Source organism: Nanorana parkeri, unplaced genomic scaffold (assembly GCF_000935625.1).
Source record: "Nanorana parkeri isolate BGI_ZX_2015 unplaced genomic scaffold, ASM93562v1 scaffold239, whole genome shotgun sequence".
Taxonomy (NCBI): Eukaryota; Metazoa; Chordata; class Amphibia; order Anura; family Dicroglossidae; genus Nanorana; species Nanorana parkeri.
The window spans coordinates 691,537-708,192 of record NW_017306507.1 but is presented as its reverse complement, the minus strand read 5'-3'; the positions used below and the strand labels follow the sequence as shown (position 1 = coordinate 708,192).

General features: G+C 38.2%; 1 protein-coding gene across 5 annotated transcripts in view; it reads right to left on the bottom strand.

Annotated features, from left to right (window-relative positions):
• Positions 1 to 16,656, bottom strand: part of NFIB (nuclear factor I B) — a 194,071-nt gene that overhangs the window by 37,492 nt on the left and 139,923 nt on the right. For all 5 annotated transcript variants that reach the window (XM_018556487.1, XM_018556489.1, XM_018556490.1 and 2 more), the window contains one exon: positions 10,308 to 10,486. In XM_018556487.1, the coding sequence (XP_018411989.1) occupies positions 10,308 to 10,486 (179 nt within the window). The remainder of the gene's footprint in view (positions 1 to 10,307; positions 10,487 to 16,656) is intronic.

Sequence of the window (16,656 nt, the reverse complement as noted above, 5' to 3'; positions counted from 1 at the left end):
TAGTGCTAAAAAAAAAAAAAATGGACATCTTTACAATAAATATATATGAGCAAAAAAAAAAAAAAAAAAGTACTGGCCACATTAAAGTAAATTTCCTCTCTGAATATGAATATGATTATCAGTCTTTGCTGATCTCTGACTGCAAAAAGTTTGCAGGGCACATTTACCTGGATTGAATAAAAATAATTTAAATGATATATACCTTACCTAGTGGTTAATACCTGTTAAAAATATGCATTTGTTTTACTTGATGGACAAATGTGTTTGGCTGTGATGAAATTAGGAAGTAACTGCACTAAAAAAAAATGGATTTCTCAATTTTAGGTGGATGGGGGTAGACTTTCCATCAGGTCGTTTCTGTTATTTAGGACCTCACGTAAGAGTTATTTGCTGCTATAGAGGCCATAATATGCAAAGAACCTAGTACTAAAAACAAGAAGCATTTTGCCACGGCTGTTAGCTATTTCCACATATTTCTATAAGCATACACTATTGGTGACCCCCCCCCTTCCCCTTTCAGTCGAATGGAGAAATGTGGATTGCTTGTGTACATATTGTAAAGTATTCTCTTAAATTGACATTGCCATTCTCTGTTTAGCATGTCCATGGCTTATTTGTGCAGCAATAATGCACTAGGAATCTCCTGTTTTTATTGTATACAATCATGGTGGTCCCAAGGTTCTCATTTATGGCATATACTGTCAAACCACTAAAAAATTGAATCTATAACATTCACATTTTATCACAATATCACACAGTTGACAGATATCAGAGCTGACGTTCTTATGGACAGCTCAACTAGAATGACAAGACAATGATTTGTGATTCCTAAGAAAAACACCTGATTGACAGAAGACATATTATGGGCTTGATATACAGTAAAAGGTTTGTACAAACTGGGTATTTGTTTTTACTTTACATTGTGTATTAACAATCAGTAATAAATAATTGCAGAAGTCTTGAGAAAATAAAATTAGGCCATGAGGTCTTTGCAAAATATTTTTGCATTACAACACTTCTAGATTTTCTCATGAATGCATCAAACTTTTGCAATTCTTAACAGAATCTAAGCCAACAAACGTTGCAACACTAAGGGGTCTATTTATTAGGATTCAAAAAACATGTATGTTTACATAAGACACAGCGTCGCCTTGAGGAAGGGACCCGGTGCGGCCCCAAAACATTGGCTCATTGAGCTATGTGATGTAACTGTGCAAAAAAACTAACTTTATTTGCATATTGAATTATTGCGTGCTAGTGACTTATCCAGCCGATTTCCAGCGGTCACTACAAGCACCTTCTCTGTTACTTTTGGTCACATCTTTGTATGGTGTGCAGATGGCATCTACATTGATTTATTTGACCATTTTTAGTGAGTTTTATACATTTTAGGTATGACAAATTGCAGGTGCACAAAACATTTTTATATTAAACCTGCATATTAATATTTTTTTACAACAATGTGGACAAATTGGTCTTGGCACTTTAGGCATGACACCAAGGCTGGCAAAATGTTTATGTAACTCTGCTTCCATGCTGCAACTTTTGCAGTTTTTCAAAATGATTTATCGGACAATTACAACACAAGGTCTCCTTGGCCTACCTACAGATGTTTCACAGAACTGAATATTTTAAATGAATGAATATAACAGAGCCAATCTTTCACGTATCAAAGTATGTATTGTTAATGTGCTTATTCATTACATTTGTATCATTGGTGGACAGTGACTTGGTTTTCAACTGGTGGGTCGTGACCAAAAAGTGGGTCGCGACCCCATGTTCAGTGGGTCGCTGTGTGCCTTCCACTTTTCTAGGTAAAAGTCTATAAGCATCCTCCTAGCGCAGCAATGTCAGTTCTCACACAAAGCAGCCGTTCAGAATATGCTGCCTGGCGTCGAGTGTCAGCTTGAGGTGGGGTGGGCTGGAGCTAGGGCCACGAGGGAGCTCCATTCATCCATACATGCATTGCTTACAGCTCCCTCACGTGCTCTGTAGAGGTGCCTGGACCGGAGTGATGTCACATTCTGGCTCCCAGCACCTGTACACGGTGTGCATGGGAGTTGTACAAGCAATGCATGGATGGATGGAGCTCTGTCACATCACAGCAGCCCAGCCCAGCACTGGATCCCTGGCTGGGGATCCACTCCAGTTCTCATAATGGCACCCCAAATACACCTCCCGCCCACAGCTCAATCGCGCACACCGGAATGCACGTTACCGCAATGCTGCGTGTTCCATTGCAGTGTGATTTGGGTCACCACTTAGTGACCATGGACAAACGTGGGTCCTGAGGTTACACAGGTTGAGAACCACTGGCTTAGATCATAGATCAGAGGTGCTACGTTTTTCACTTTTGGAAAACAGATGTTTCCTATTGAACTCAACAACATGTGATATGAAAATAATAAATTCAATTCATGTCCACTGAGTCCAGAGAAATTGACAATGATAAGTATTTGCCCAGCCTTTGCAAATGTTTAGGAAATGGTCAACTATCAGATTGCTAGTCATATGTTTTATGGATTGTTGTTTGAGCATTATGAGATCACTGTTAGAGCCAATACTGTCACTTTACCACAATATCCAACCACCAATCATGCAAATGGGCCATGGAATGCACAGCTTGCTCAAAGCACTTTTTTTTCCTTGGTTGTTACAATTTGTTGTAGTTAAAAGCATAAAAAGAAAATTCCCTCTTGTGTTTTTCATTGAAATCAACATAGGCTGTGTTGCACTAAACTAATTTTCCCCTACATATTCAATTGAATGACATAGCTGTTTCACTATAATCAGTGCAGCGGTAATGTAATTATACCACAAAATTGCTGTGGGGACTACAAGACAGCTCAGTTGCTTGTCCTAACAATCTAAATGAAAGCATCACTGAGCGTGGATGGAGAGGAACAGTTCATTCTAGGTAAAAGCAGGCATGGTATCTGTTTTTTCCATCTGCAGTCCAGTAAGCAGGAGCCCTTTCATGCTGAAAATGTGATATATATCAGTATGAAAAAAGAGTGCACTTTCTGCCTTGCCAATATCACATCACATATATTTTTGTGTGTCTTTTCTTGGAAGACAGTTTAAAAAAAAAAGTAGGACACTTCATCATCTACACTTAGTCAGTTTATTTAGCATTATCCTTAAATTGGTATTAAAAAAAAACAACTTAAATTTAAATTTTGAGTGCACAGTTAAGTTTACAAAAATACATTGGGGTCTATTCACGAAGCAGCCGAAGGATCTAGCCGTAGCTTCGGCCGATCCTTCGGCTAGCTTCGGCCCCAGGACCCCTTCGGTTCAGGGGAACCGAAGGGCTGCTGTATGGGCTATTCACTATGGCCCTACAGCTCCCGAAGTCGGCCGGCAGCTCAGCTGAGCCGAAGGCATATGCTTCGGCTCGAATGAGCCGAGGTGAAAGCCGAAGCTAATACAAAGAAGACCCATAGTTGTCAACTAATAGTACCCATACACAAAAGATGCTTGCTCATGTTATATCTAAGGTTTTGGATGTTCACAGAACAGGGGATAGGGCATAGCTAACCACAAGGCACAATCCTACCACAACTGTAGTCACAAGAAATCTCCATCAATCTGGCTGAAACTATGCATTGCAGCCTGTTCTAAATTCATGAGTAGCATTAGAAATAACACACGTTAATGTGCAAATTACTGCACATTAACACCCTGCAAGGGACTGCAAAGATTAGGAGGCATTAGTAATGCTGTGAGCAACAGCATATTAATGTGTGTTTTATATGATCTTTCTGCCTAAAATATTATTCAAAATAAGCAGTAAACTCAAGTTTCTGTTTTAGTGCACACTAGTACGGATGTTTATTACGGTTCCAGGTTGTCAATGCAACTAAAATCCTTTATGTATTACTTTGTTACACCACCACACTCAGCACCATTGACTAATGTACCATACTTTAGATGCAGTTCATATGCAGTCAAACTGCAGAAAAGCTGTATTTAAGAACACAGGTGGGGATGACCAATAAACAATTTACCTGCAAAGATAATGAGCCAGCAAAAGATTAAAACAGTCCAAATCCCAAAGAGTTCCATATAATAATTCAAATAAATGTTTTTCATATTACTTATTTTGAATGATAACATTACATCCGCATTGCTTATGAAAGCCTTGAGCTATAAATTCATGGGCTGATTAGGTCTATTACAGGCTACACACAGTGTGATCTCTTCTGCAGACACAAGTTTTTCACATATTATTGCATGTATTGAAGCCAAACAAACCACAGAGCACAGTATGTTTCATCAGGCCCTGTGAGACATTTTACAGCTGTTGCCTCACTTAACAGCAGATGCTTTGCTTTCTGACCTTTTTGCAGCACTGTCCTCTGTATCACATTGAGTACCATGCCAGGCTAGCCATTCTGTCAGCACATCTTGCAACCCTGCTGTTGTAGCTTGCATCCCCAGATGCCCTGATTTCTACAATGATTGAACTGTTCACAGATATTGTCTGGTATGTTTGTGCATTCTGCACTGACAAAGCTATAGTTGTCATATATATGGATACTCTACATAGTATATATATATATATGTATATATATATATATATACAGTGGTCTCAATTGTGAAGAGACAGGCAATAAATACAGATTCATATTAAGATCAAGTTAAACAATTCAAATGAACTGTGGCCTTAATATAGTCAACTATGGACAGTCCCGTTATTGGCCAGTCCAAAAATTAGAACATGGCCTATGATGAATATTAAATTTGAAGTGTTTGCATTCAAAAACTTTTAAAGAAATGTTCGAATAGAGTATTGAACCGTGGCAGTTCATTTTTTACCATTGGGGAAATTTCTCTTCACTTTCTGTTCCAAGAGTTGCAAAAGGAATTTAGAGGAAATCTTCCAAAGTTAACAGGTGCCCCCCAGTGGAAGATTTCCCCTTCTGGGGACAGCTCTAAAATTTAGGATTTCCCCTTACTTTCTTTCTCAGTTACGTTGGTCACCAGTGAATCTCCCAAATGGGGAAACAGACAACAATGAAAACCCTTCAGAGCATCTAAACACTCGCCACTCAATCCTAAACATTAAAAAAAGGTTTTGCTTGGAGATACACCTTAATGGTTATGAATAATATTCATGAAAAATACATGTAGAATTGTTCAATTCTTTACATTTAATGTGGCAGAAATCTGTAAAAAATATGGCCCGCGCTGAGAAGTGTCTGAAGATGGATTCCACTAAAACTACATGACCAAACAGGAAAAAAAAATCTAAAACATTTCTTCAGGTACTATTAAAAACTCATCTTTCCAACTTGCTGAGTATAGTCTTAGCTGACAACAGCTGAGGTCCTGTTTGGAAAAATGCTAACTGCATTGAGGGTAGGTAAAAACACTGCAAGGGGAATTTATCAAAACTGGAGCAGCCAAAATCTGATTGGTTGCCCTGGGCAGCTGCTCCAGATTCTATCTGCTCTAATTTTGATGAATTCCCCCCTGTATGTTTTAGAACTATTGTTTGCATAATATACCTTAGAAACAATAGCACTGCCTATTTTTAAACAGAAACCTGAAGAAAATGAATTTGCTGATGGCAAACTGCTGATGGCACTTTACAACAGGCACCTCTGCCCCCTCCTACCTACTAAGCCCCACCATTTTCGAATAGCTAAAATAGGTGACTTTAGTTGTCAATAGTGGGAGAGGCAAGGAATAGTTTTTTTTACCCAGGGCATAAATTAACCAAAATGGCCAGGGGTTCAAGAGTCTCAGAACACTAAGAAAAATCAACCTGGTGTTTAGACATCTGCTGGTGCCTGCTATGCGGTGCCAGGTAAGTATTTAACATCAGCATTGCTTTATATTGGGGATTGCTTGGTGTATGCACAATTATTCAGTCACAGGCAGTGTGCAGAGCAGATATGTCCAAAGCTAGTTTTTGAAAAGTCAGTGTTTGATCAAAATTAATTTTTGTATGCCATTCCATAAAAAAAATAAAAATAAAAGAACAGATGTTCTGAGGAACTATGGTGCACATACCAAGTGGTAAAACACCATCACCATGGCACCACAAATGTAATACACAGCTGTATAAGTGAGAACTGCCTAGAATAGCTAGGCCCAGTTTATTCATGTGCACAGTGTACTGTTATCAACTTTTTCAAAATATTTCAGTTTAACACCCAGTATTGGAAAAAAAAATTAGAGACATCCTGTTAAACAGCACGAACATGAATGGTATTTTATGTTGAGCATCAAGCTAGTTGAGGATGCTTAAGCAAAACGATGACTAGGTCTAAAAACTTGCAGACAGCTTCAAATGACACTAAACTCAGAAGTCAAATCTTAAAAATGCCTCACGTACCTTAACTATAATCAAAAATGTGTTCTATTTGTGCATCACTCGGCTGTAGATCCTCAAATCCTCTCTGAATTGGTGCTGAGACTGTCCTTCCTTCTGGAGGGTGGCTACTTATGTTCCCCATGGACACCATGTGTTGTAAAGTTGTCACCGCTCCAAGCTCACTCCCGTGATAGACTACAATCTGACGTTTAGTTTACTAATCTGCATTGAAGTTATAGTCCCTGTTTAAGTTTGTACCACTGTAGGATTGTAAGACGTATTCTTAGTCAAGGCAAGTGAAGTCATGTTTTAATGCTTAGTCTGCTGCGTGTTATTACCACAAAGTTCACTTGTCTAAACACTGCATGCACAATGATGGCCATGAAAGCTTTAGTGGCCTTATGTCTTCCTTTGTTTATACAACTATATTAACTAAAACATACCTAAATGTGTACTGTTTATCAGGCAATACATTAGTAAATGTATTCAAATTAGAGTATGGAAACAAGAAAACACCTCTACAATGTAGATGTTTTCAATAATAAACCTTTTATATGCAAGAGAATAAATAACTATATTGTATCATTTTAACATGCTTGTCTAATGCTTTGGAAACTTATTATGTAATGACTGAGAAAATACATCTGCAATCCTATGAAAACATGTAAACTTCACCTCTATAGTGTCTGTGTTATGAACACATACAGAAACAAATATATGCCTATTATCATTTTTATATTGCTAGACCTTTACACGTAACTGGCCAGCAGACTTTACAGTAGAAATATAATTTTATACTGGTTCAATAAAAATATCTGGAGCAAGCTAGGCTGTCAAATACAAATCTGTCAGCGTTGATGCCAAGTCATTTTTTTGCAATAAATGTTAAAGACACTGAGAACATCTATCGCAAGACATATGCAGACAGAGGTCACTATGGCAAAGGCAAGCAAAGGTTAAAATGTGTTTCACTGTTTGCAGGAAAAGGGGGTGAAATGTGTGCCGAACATGAATTTAGTTTACTGTAAAAAATTCATATTCAGAAGTTTGCAGTGTCTACCTTTTTATACAGAATAACTTTAATACTTCATTTTAACAATTGTTATATTGGTTTCCACTAAGAGACAATCATTTTGCTTTATGCAGTAACCATCTCACTTCAATACAGGCATAAGGTTTAATGAGACATTTGTAGTTTTAGAAGTTTCAGAAAGGAAACACACAAACCCTACAAAATGTCTGTTAAGGTTCTCAAAACACAAAAATTCCCCAGCCTCAACCTGCCAGCCAGCCTGCAACCAAACAAATAGCCCTGTCAACAGTATGCGTTAAAATCAGAGGTTTTAGTTGCACAAACTTTTGGCCAAAAATATGTAGAAGCCACACTGCCGCGCCAAGGCACCTCTGCAAAGTGTGGTCCTAACTCTATGTATCCGAGTCTCCAAGTGTGAGCATATTAATGAAGTCGATAAATTACATGCAGGTGTACCTGGAGGTAGCCAACTCCTCCTAATAAGGTGCAGGGACGCACTGGAGGCCCAGCAACCAAAAATGCACGTTGGGACTCCAGTGCATCCCCCAAACCAAAAATAGTCAAACTAGAAAAGATGGTACATGCATGAATCTATAACCAGCCTTAAGGTTCTCATTCATCCAGGTCATGGTATATCTGCAAAAAATAAGTCAAGGCAACTGGACTTGCTGTATTTTTCTTCATCTTTCAAGAAAAATACAGCAAGTCCAGTTGCCTTGACTTATTTTTTACAGATAAACCCTACAAAGTGCGGAATTCTGACTGGTTGTTATTGGCTATGCACACTTCCCTTTAAGAGATGTCTGAATAAGTTGCTATGGATTACTGTACATCACTTTTTGCACTCTGTTATTGAATTAGAGCTGAATTAAAATGTTTAGCAAGCTAATGTAACGTAAAGCTGTGTTTTATATGGAAAATATGAATGTATTGTTCACAGAAATGTAGAAACTCAGCCAAGAGAGGGCAGTCAGTAGCAGATTTTGTATAGTTTTCTAAAGACATGTTCTTGTCCTGAGTTCGTGCATGCTCCAAATAAACTCGTGCCTCTTAAACTGCACTCAAACAACCTTACTGTGGCAAATGTCATCTTCCACAGTCTAACATTGAGAAAAATAATTGCTGGACATCCCAGTCAGTAGCTTACCTTACCTACACATTACATGGAATTCATATTAGAACAGTCTATAAATAATACAGAGAACCATTGATAAAGAAGACTATTTTAGCACAATTATTTTGTTTAAGTGAATTGGTAAACTTGCAGGCTATATATTTAAACATTTACATCTCCTTGGTATATGAGGAGTGCAATATTGTTTATCTGATCTATGGTTATTCTTGCTGCTTTAACAGCTGTACAGGACCCATGGTTACAATCAAATACTTAAAAGAAAGACTATGGATAATAACACCATGTATAGCCCTCAGGGGAATTGATGCAAACTGAGAACCTTATACTCTTCATGCTATTTCCCATAGCTGGCTGTACATTTATAACTGACATCTTTTTTTCTTCATAAATGAAGGGCAATTTTAGCTTAGAAATGCTTGTCAGTGGGACCAGCATGCATTGTGACTTTCTGAATACCTTAATAGGATATCTAATCAGATGCTTCAATGAAAACTTTTTTTGGCAAGTTTGGGTAAAGAAGGAAATTACTGTACCTAATTCCCTCTCAGGGTTTAGTTATGTTCTATTGGATTTCCCCTCATTTCCTACCTAGCTCAGGGATACAACAAACAGTGAGGTGAGGTCAGGGGAGGGGAAGCCCTTCTTAGACAGCTATCACTGTAACAGTTTCGTTATTGGAATCTGTTGCTCACCTTCTGTTTCATTGACTATTGTAAAAATGTGAGATTTCTTATCTGTCCAGTGACAATGGTCAGCATGACAAAGAAAGGTAACTCTCCCCAGCAAGGACACAAACAGTAATAAAAACCAGGCAGGGGTTATAATCCTATCTACTTTAAAGAAGAACTCCAGGCAGAAGAAAGCTTAACCCTCACAGTGAGGCTATCCCCGCACCGCAAAGGGATTAGAGCTCGTGTTTGTCTAGGTTGTAATATAACAAAGATATACTCTGGCTGCTAGAACTGTCACTGCAGCCTCGCTACCCCCCCATTGCCTCTTACAGCACCGGAGCGAAGGGGGAGAGAGGCTGCAGAGACCGGTGTAGCAGCCAGGTGGAATAAAGGTTGGGTGAGTATTTTTCTGGATTTAGAGGAGCTCAGGTTCAGACTGGGTTTGGTGCAAATCTGAGCTCACCTTTGTAGGTACAGTTTATCAAGGTGAGCAGAGAATCGCCGAAAAGATTGTGTAATAAATCCACCATTTTTTCTTCATCATCTGTTGGAAGTCCTTTGAATGCATAATCCTCATTGTGTGGAGCACTAAGGCATTTAGATGAGACTGTGGGGTCTATTCATCTAATATATATATATATATATATATATACATACATATACACACATACAAATATATGTAGTTCATATGCAATATATATGCATATATAATGACAAAGATAACAGCACACTATATAATAAAAGCAAGACCACAGGGAAATAATACTGTTGTCAATAGCAATCAGACAAAAAAGTTATTTCCTAACCTGTTCTGGGAAAATCAAGATATTGAACATAAATGGTCACATTTTCTTTTTGATTTTGTAATATGTTACAGCCTCACACATTTTGTTTAACATAAAGTCCTGTGATCTTTATTTTACCATTGGGAACATTTGGCACTGCCTGGCAATGGAAGGTGCATGGCTCTCTACTTGGCTGGAGGCAGTGAGACCAATGACACCTTCCAACTGATAACACTTACATGTAATTTCCAATAGCTATTTATGTGAAATCTGTCTACTAGAACACCACTTTCAGATCTGATTTTATGCATCCTGGTGGGCTGATGATTGACATTTATAACTGTTGCATTTTAATTACCTGGCTTGTTTGTGGACTGGACGGGTCATAAGAAGGAACATAGTTCTTCAGGGCATCCTGAGGATTCAGGTGTGGAGGATATCGGATTGTTGGATGAGAAAAGTAGGAACTTGGGGCCGGAGGAAGTATAGCTTGCGTTGCAAATGGCAGAGGGGAGGGTGAAGTCCTGGTTGAGATGACTGGCAACACAAAAGAAAAAAGAACATTACTGTTTAAATTTGTTTCTTGTTTTGTCAGGATTATGAAGAAAAGGAACACCTGGATAGAAGAAAACACAAGAAAACATTCTCTTATTATACTTATTATAATTATAATATTGTACTTATTATATATCTCCTGAAATACTTATTTGATTACTTTGCCTGCTGTACTAGGAACTTAGATGAAGCCTAAATACCAGACGTCCCTTGAGAACTAACAGTCCAACTTTCCCATATCAGGCTGCTCAAAGTCTTGTTTAGATTTCAGGAATTACACCATTCTCTGATTTAGCACTGCTTGAAATAAAAGCATTATTCCCAGAAAGAAAACATATTTCACTGGTTAAGTATTTTCTCCAGAGTCTTGAAAGATAACAAAACTCACATATTTGTGATCCTTTGCATCACACTGGGAAATAAGTCATCATCAACTACTAATGAGTTTTGGCTGCAATGGGACACTACATCAATAATCGATTATAATCGATTATGTCGATTAGTTGTTGCAGCCCTACATACCTGCAAGGCTTATGGGAGACTATTTACTTGCAAATGTACCCTCACTTGTCTAAAGTAAAAGTAATGAAATTAAATGTATTCTCATTGCTGCTTGGCATTAAAATAACTGATTTTTTGAAGCATATATTAGTGAATTTAAATGGTTGTGTGCAATTGCCTATCTTTGTATTAAATTACCATATTACTCTAAGCATTAGCTGGCATTTCAAATCAGGGTCACCATCACAGTATCTACCTTAGAAGATGAAATTAGAATATAGGTCAAGGGTCTAGGGAGTATTCTGCAAAAATCGGGCTCATGTACACACCAGATCGGGCAGTATCATGTGTGAGTCAGCAGTGCGGGAATGGCATTCAGGCTCATGTAAATTTTCAGGATGTAGAACATCTACAGGCACATAAATGTATTTCTACTATCTGCAAGCTACAGGAAACTAAAGACTAAGGGGGCACGGGGGTACTATAGCAGCAAAGGTAAAAACAGTGAAGTATACCTGACATGAAAGAAATGTGTTATCCTAGTCTCCTTCCAGAAATGCTAGTTGCTAGTTTCATTATGCGTGTGTCTAGCTACAATAGTTCTGTGTCACGGCCCTGGAAAAAGCATACTGCAACTGAAAGTCGGAGAAAAGTCAAAACTCCTTAAATCTTTGCATGTATTAGGCTCATGAATCAGAAATATTTACGCTAAATTATCAAGATTACAGCAAAGTAACCAGTATTTTCTGCAGTGGATATTTCTTTAAACAAGTGTGCTAATCAAACTTTCTCATATACAGAAAAAAATATAATAAAGATTGCATTAAAAAATAACTTAAAGTGTAGCTAAAGCTAACATTATTTCATTTTTAGTTTGATAAAAAGAGAAGAATAAAAGGTATCTCTCCAACAAGAAGGAAATTCCCTTTGACTGTAATCACTGGTCCCCATTGGAATATGTCCTCTCTGTTCGTGTTTTGCTGACAGCTAACAGGTCTATTCACAAAAGGGTGAAGAGTTTGGAGAAGGCAGGAGAAGTGAACAATCTAGGACAACATAGCTGAACTGGAAAGTGAGTTGAATTGGAGAATTTTTCCAAATCCGCTATTTTGGCCTAGATTGTTCACTTCTCTTGCCTTCTCCAAACTCTTCACCCTTTTGTGAATAGACCTATTAATATTTTGGCTTTTTCTTAACTCACAGAAAGTCACAGATAGATTGATTACCGGGGGGAAAAAAAGAGGATGAATCGCCCTTACAGGGACTCGGACAGCAATAACAGCCAGGCAGGGTTTATAATTCCTCTCCATTTTTTCCGTGCCTTTAAAACACTTTAAATGTTACAATAACAACTTAAAATGTGTACTCACTAAATAAACATAAGAGTTTTCCTTTAAATACTGCTAACTTTTAACCTCTACACCTATCCAACTTACAGCCACTCATTCAGAGGTATTTAACAGAGGAACAACACACGTTTTGCTAAAAGAAGAAGAAAACAGACAGAACAAGACAAAAAAAACCAGTCTGTCTATTTTCATAGTACAGAGATGGCAAAGGGTTTGTGCGATATCAATATTTATTTAATTAATTTGGTCGGAGAATACATTTATAAGAAAAGAACAGGACTGCTTGCCAGATTGTGTTTTATGATAAAGGGGAATCAATACAAGGCAAATAAAACAAATCACAATTCTAACCAAATGAAACATTTGGCCATGCTCCTTTTTTAAGCATATAAGCTGATTTGATTTGCTTGGTAACGATAATTTCCATAATTTGAGCTTCGTTACAGTCTTTGATATAGTGTTATGTTAATGACTTGATCTAAAAGGGTTGATGGCTGTGTCAGTCTGTCAGTCAGCAGCAGGCACAGCATCTGTGATACTCAGCTGCAAATAAAATCAGGAAAGATGAACTGTCTGTGCATCTTCATCTTTGCCCTCGACAAGAAGCACTGTTCAGGAAGTTCTAATACATGTTTTTTATGGTTAGTATATGAGTTTTCAATAAATGGTTGATATCAGCAGCAAGAACACATTTCCCTATGCACCGAAAGGAAGGAAACTGTTTAAAGTTGCCAATAGCATCCTTTTAAATTATTTAATAATTTTATAGACAATTACAGGTTGTTATTGAATTGCACATTTTCTAAATAGTAAACTGCAGTTAAGAATAAAGTTTTATTGAATTTCTAAGCAAGTGCAAAACCCCCTTTGCGCCAAGTTTCTGGCATTCACAGGCCAGTCACGCTGGTATAAAAGCCACCAAAAGAAAGCTCTATCTGTCCCCAAAAAATGATATGAAAATCGTTTCAGTAAAGTGTTGCATGACGGAATAAACGTCAGTCAAAGTACAGCAGCACTGAATACTGAAAAATGGCCTGGCCAGGAAGGGGGTGAAACACTATGGCCTTTAAGTGGTTAAAGGAGAACTGTGCTTAGAGAAAATAGAGGATACCATTGCTGACCTTAAAGATAATGTTAGTTACCTGTCTGTTATCCTAATCTGATGGCTTTGATACATGCTGAGTTATTGACCTGAAAGTCTGACATCCTCCATATTTTTCTCAACACAGGACTTTCTTTAACACATATTAAGAATATCAATTCTGGAGACGGTGTTGTTTACCTTTTCCACTTTAAGAGAGTACAAACCGTAAAAGCCAACCGCCTTTAAAGTGTTATAGACTCTACATGTTGGGGTCTACAGCATGTGTAATTATAAATGCTGTTTTGTAGTTGTGTAAGCTGTATTTCTTTAAAACCCATAAAGCTGGAATACAATTATTTTTACCACAAAAGTAAATTTGTTATTATGCTTTTATTAAATGTTTCATAAAGCTGATTAAAGGAAAATTCCATGTGAAAATTATAATCTCAAAATCTCAGTTTTATGCTGAAAGGATGACCTGCAAGTTTCCTCAATCTGCAGTTTAACCCCCTTTCTGAAATCATATCAATAATACTCACTGGGCTCTACTCTAGTGCTAGTACTAATACTCTGACAGGCAACTATAGCAAAAACTAGCATTGAACTTCTGCTACCTTAGTCACCCTTTCTACCCCATGCCAACATTAAACACCAAGAGGTCTATTCACGAAGCTGCCGAAGGATCTAGCCGTAGCTTCGGCTAGTTTCGGCCCTAGGACCCCTTCGGTTCAGTAGAACTGATGGGGTTCTGTACGGGCTATTCACTATAGCCCGTACAGCTCCCGAACGTGGCCGAGCAGCTCAAAGGGAGCCGAACGCATATGCATCGGCTCGGCTGAGCTGCGCTTAAAGCCGAAGCTGGCTGAGCAGCCGGCCATTGGCCGGCCGACAGACTGCTTCTGACAGCTGGGCGGTTATATATATGTATATATATATATACATACACACACATACAGTATATATCTGGTTGCATTATCACAAGTTTGAACTCTGATGAAGGGGGTATGCCCCTGAAATGCGTTAGTTCATTTAAGATTTCAGACTCAGATGCCTCTGGATGTGTATGTTATCTCTGTGACAGGTTCATGATCACATGGGCTTTGTGAGTAGTATTTTATCTTTTATACAATTTTCATAAAACATACTTCACGAAGACAAGGCGATGTTCTTGTGTTTTTTATTTCTTATTCTTTCTACCCCAGCCTGTGACTAGGCAATGAAGGAGCTCTGTATGTTTACAGTGTCAGACTAACAGCATTGTTAAAGGCAATGACTGACTCATCAACACCATACAAGTCATGATGCCATACCCCCCTTTCCCCCAATGCCCATACTATCTACATCCTGTGATTGACAAGGTAAGGTCTAACATCACAGTCACAGCATTTTTCCAGTCGGGCTTTGCAAAGGAAGTGTGTCCAAAATCTTCTGGTGCCAAATGGGCATTCATTTTAGGGAGAGACTGATGCCATGTGCCCGCCTACCGCTTTGTGAGTGAAAAGCAAACTGATTGCAGACTCAAATACAGAATGCTGTAAAAACCTGATAACTAATTAAATAAACTGAATGTGTTGCTGTGTTCTTTTTACTTGTCTGCAAAACGGGACACTTGCAATTAGTTTTGCTGACTGTGGCCATGTATTTCTACTTCAACAGCTGTCTTAGAGCACCTACTCAACTAAAGATACATTGAATAGACTGTTTAGGCAGGTTTAATATATCTATATATATATTAATAAATATATTGTAATGTGATTGTACAGAGGGATTATAGTGATCTAGAACACAGACAGATTTGATTGTTTATACTAGCTATATAAAAGATGATGAATGCATAACTGGAATAAATGCTTTTATGTGCATGTGATTCTCCACTGAATTCTGATTGAATGTTTGTATTAAATTGACTATGTCCCAAACCTATTATTAGGAGGAAATTTAAACTTACAATATCTGTGGATGACAATTCCCAATTCAGATGTGGTATATTTTTGTGTGAAATGGAGTATCTATTTTATAAAACATAGCCTGATCAGATACTAATGTGCTTGTCCAGTGCCCCTCATGCCTGTGTTAATTGAGCGATGCCCATGGCAGCATCTAAGGATAATTGCTGCACATAGGTGAACAGCCTAAGTTACGCAAGAAGGGGATATTCAGTGCTTTGCCAAAAATCAATCCTGGCTCAGAGCCCTGGGGAAAAAATTAAGTTAACTTAATGAAGCAAACTGAGCATGGATATTCCCATACTCATTAAATAGAAACATGTGTTTAACATAATTTAACCGACTTTACCTGAACTAGGTTGGCTGAAGTAATGCTGTCGTGACCTCAAAAAATTACAGGCACAAATTTACTCAATAACACTGCATGACTTTACATCTGTACCACAAATGAGGACACCCATGGGAAACTTATTATTGAACCCATGTAATATTGTACAAACCACTAGGAAATATGGCCTTTGCCTCTACACTACTAAGTAATAAAAACAGATGGGACATTCCCCACTTATCTGCTGCCACTCTGTCAGATGTTTTGGTGTTATACTCTGCAAAATATAATATCTAAATAAATAGTTTACAACTGGAGTTCTTAGATGTGCCCATAAAAATAAAGAAACCAAACTTTTTATACTCCAGCAACCTCTTACCTACTGAAGAGCAGAATCAAGACAGTTATTTAATCTAAGTCAAACTCTCCCGGGGACCTGCCATTGCCAATGCCAATGTGATCCCTGGGGCCATCATCTTAATCTGAGTTACCCATGTGAGTTGCTTATCTCGAACTAGCCTACAGGACAGGAAATAGTCAAGTCAGCAATGGTAGCTCCCATATTTCTGTCCTCACAACGTTATATCTCATGCTTCAGGCAGTATGTATTGTCTGAAAATGTAAAACACATTGTAAAGAACAGGCTTGGGCTATTGGATAAACAAATTTCAAGGTAAATCATTTTTACAAGGTCTACAGTTAGGGGTCTATTCACTATGCTGCCGAGTGCAGCCGAGTGAATGACCGATCAGAAGTGAAGTGAGCCGAACACTGTTCGGCTATTCACTTCAGGCTGGTAATGCTGATTTCAGCCGTACATCGGCTGAAATCCGCCGTACATCGGCCTGCTTCGTGTGGCTTCGGGTCGGCCGAACATGCTCAGCATGTTCGGCCGACCCGAAGTGCAGAAGGAGTTTGACTCAGCCGATCCAACATCTGGATCG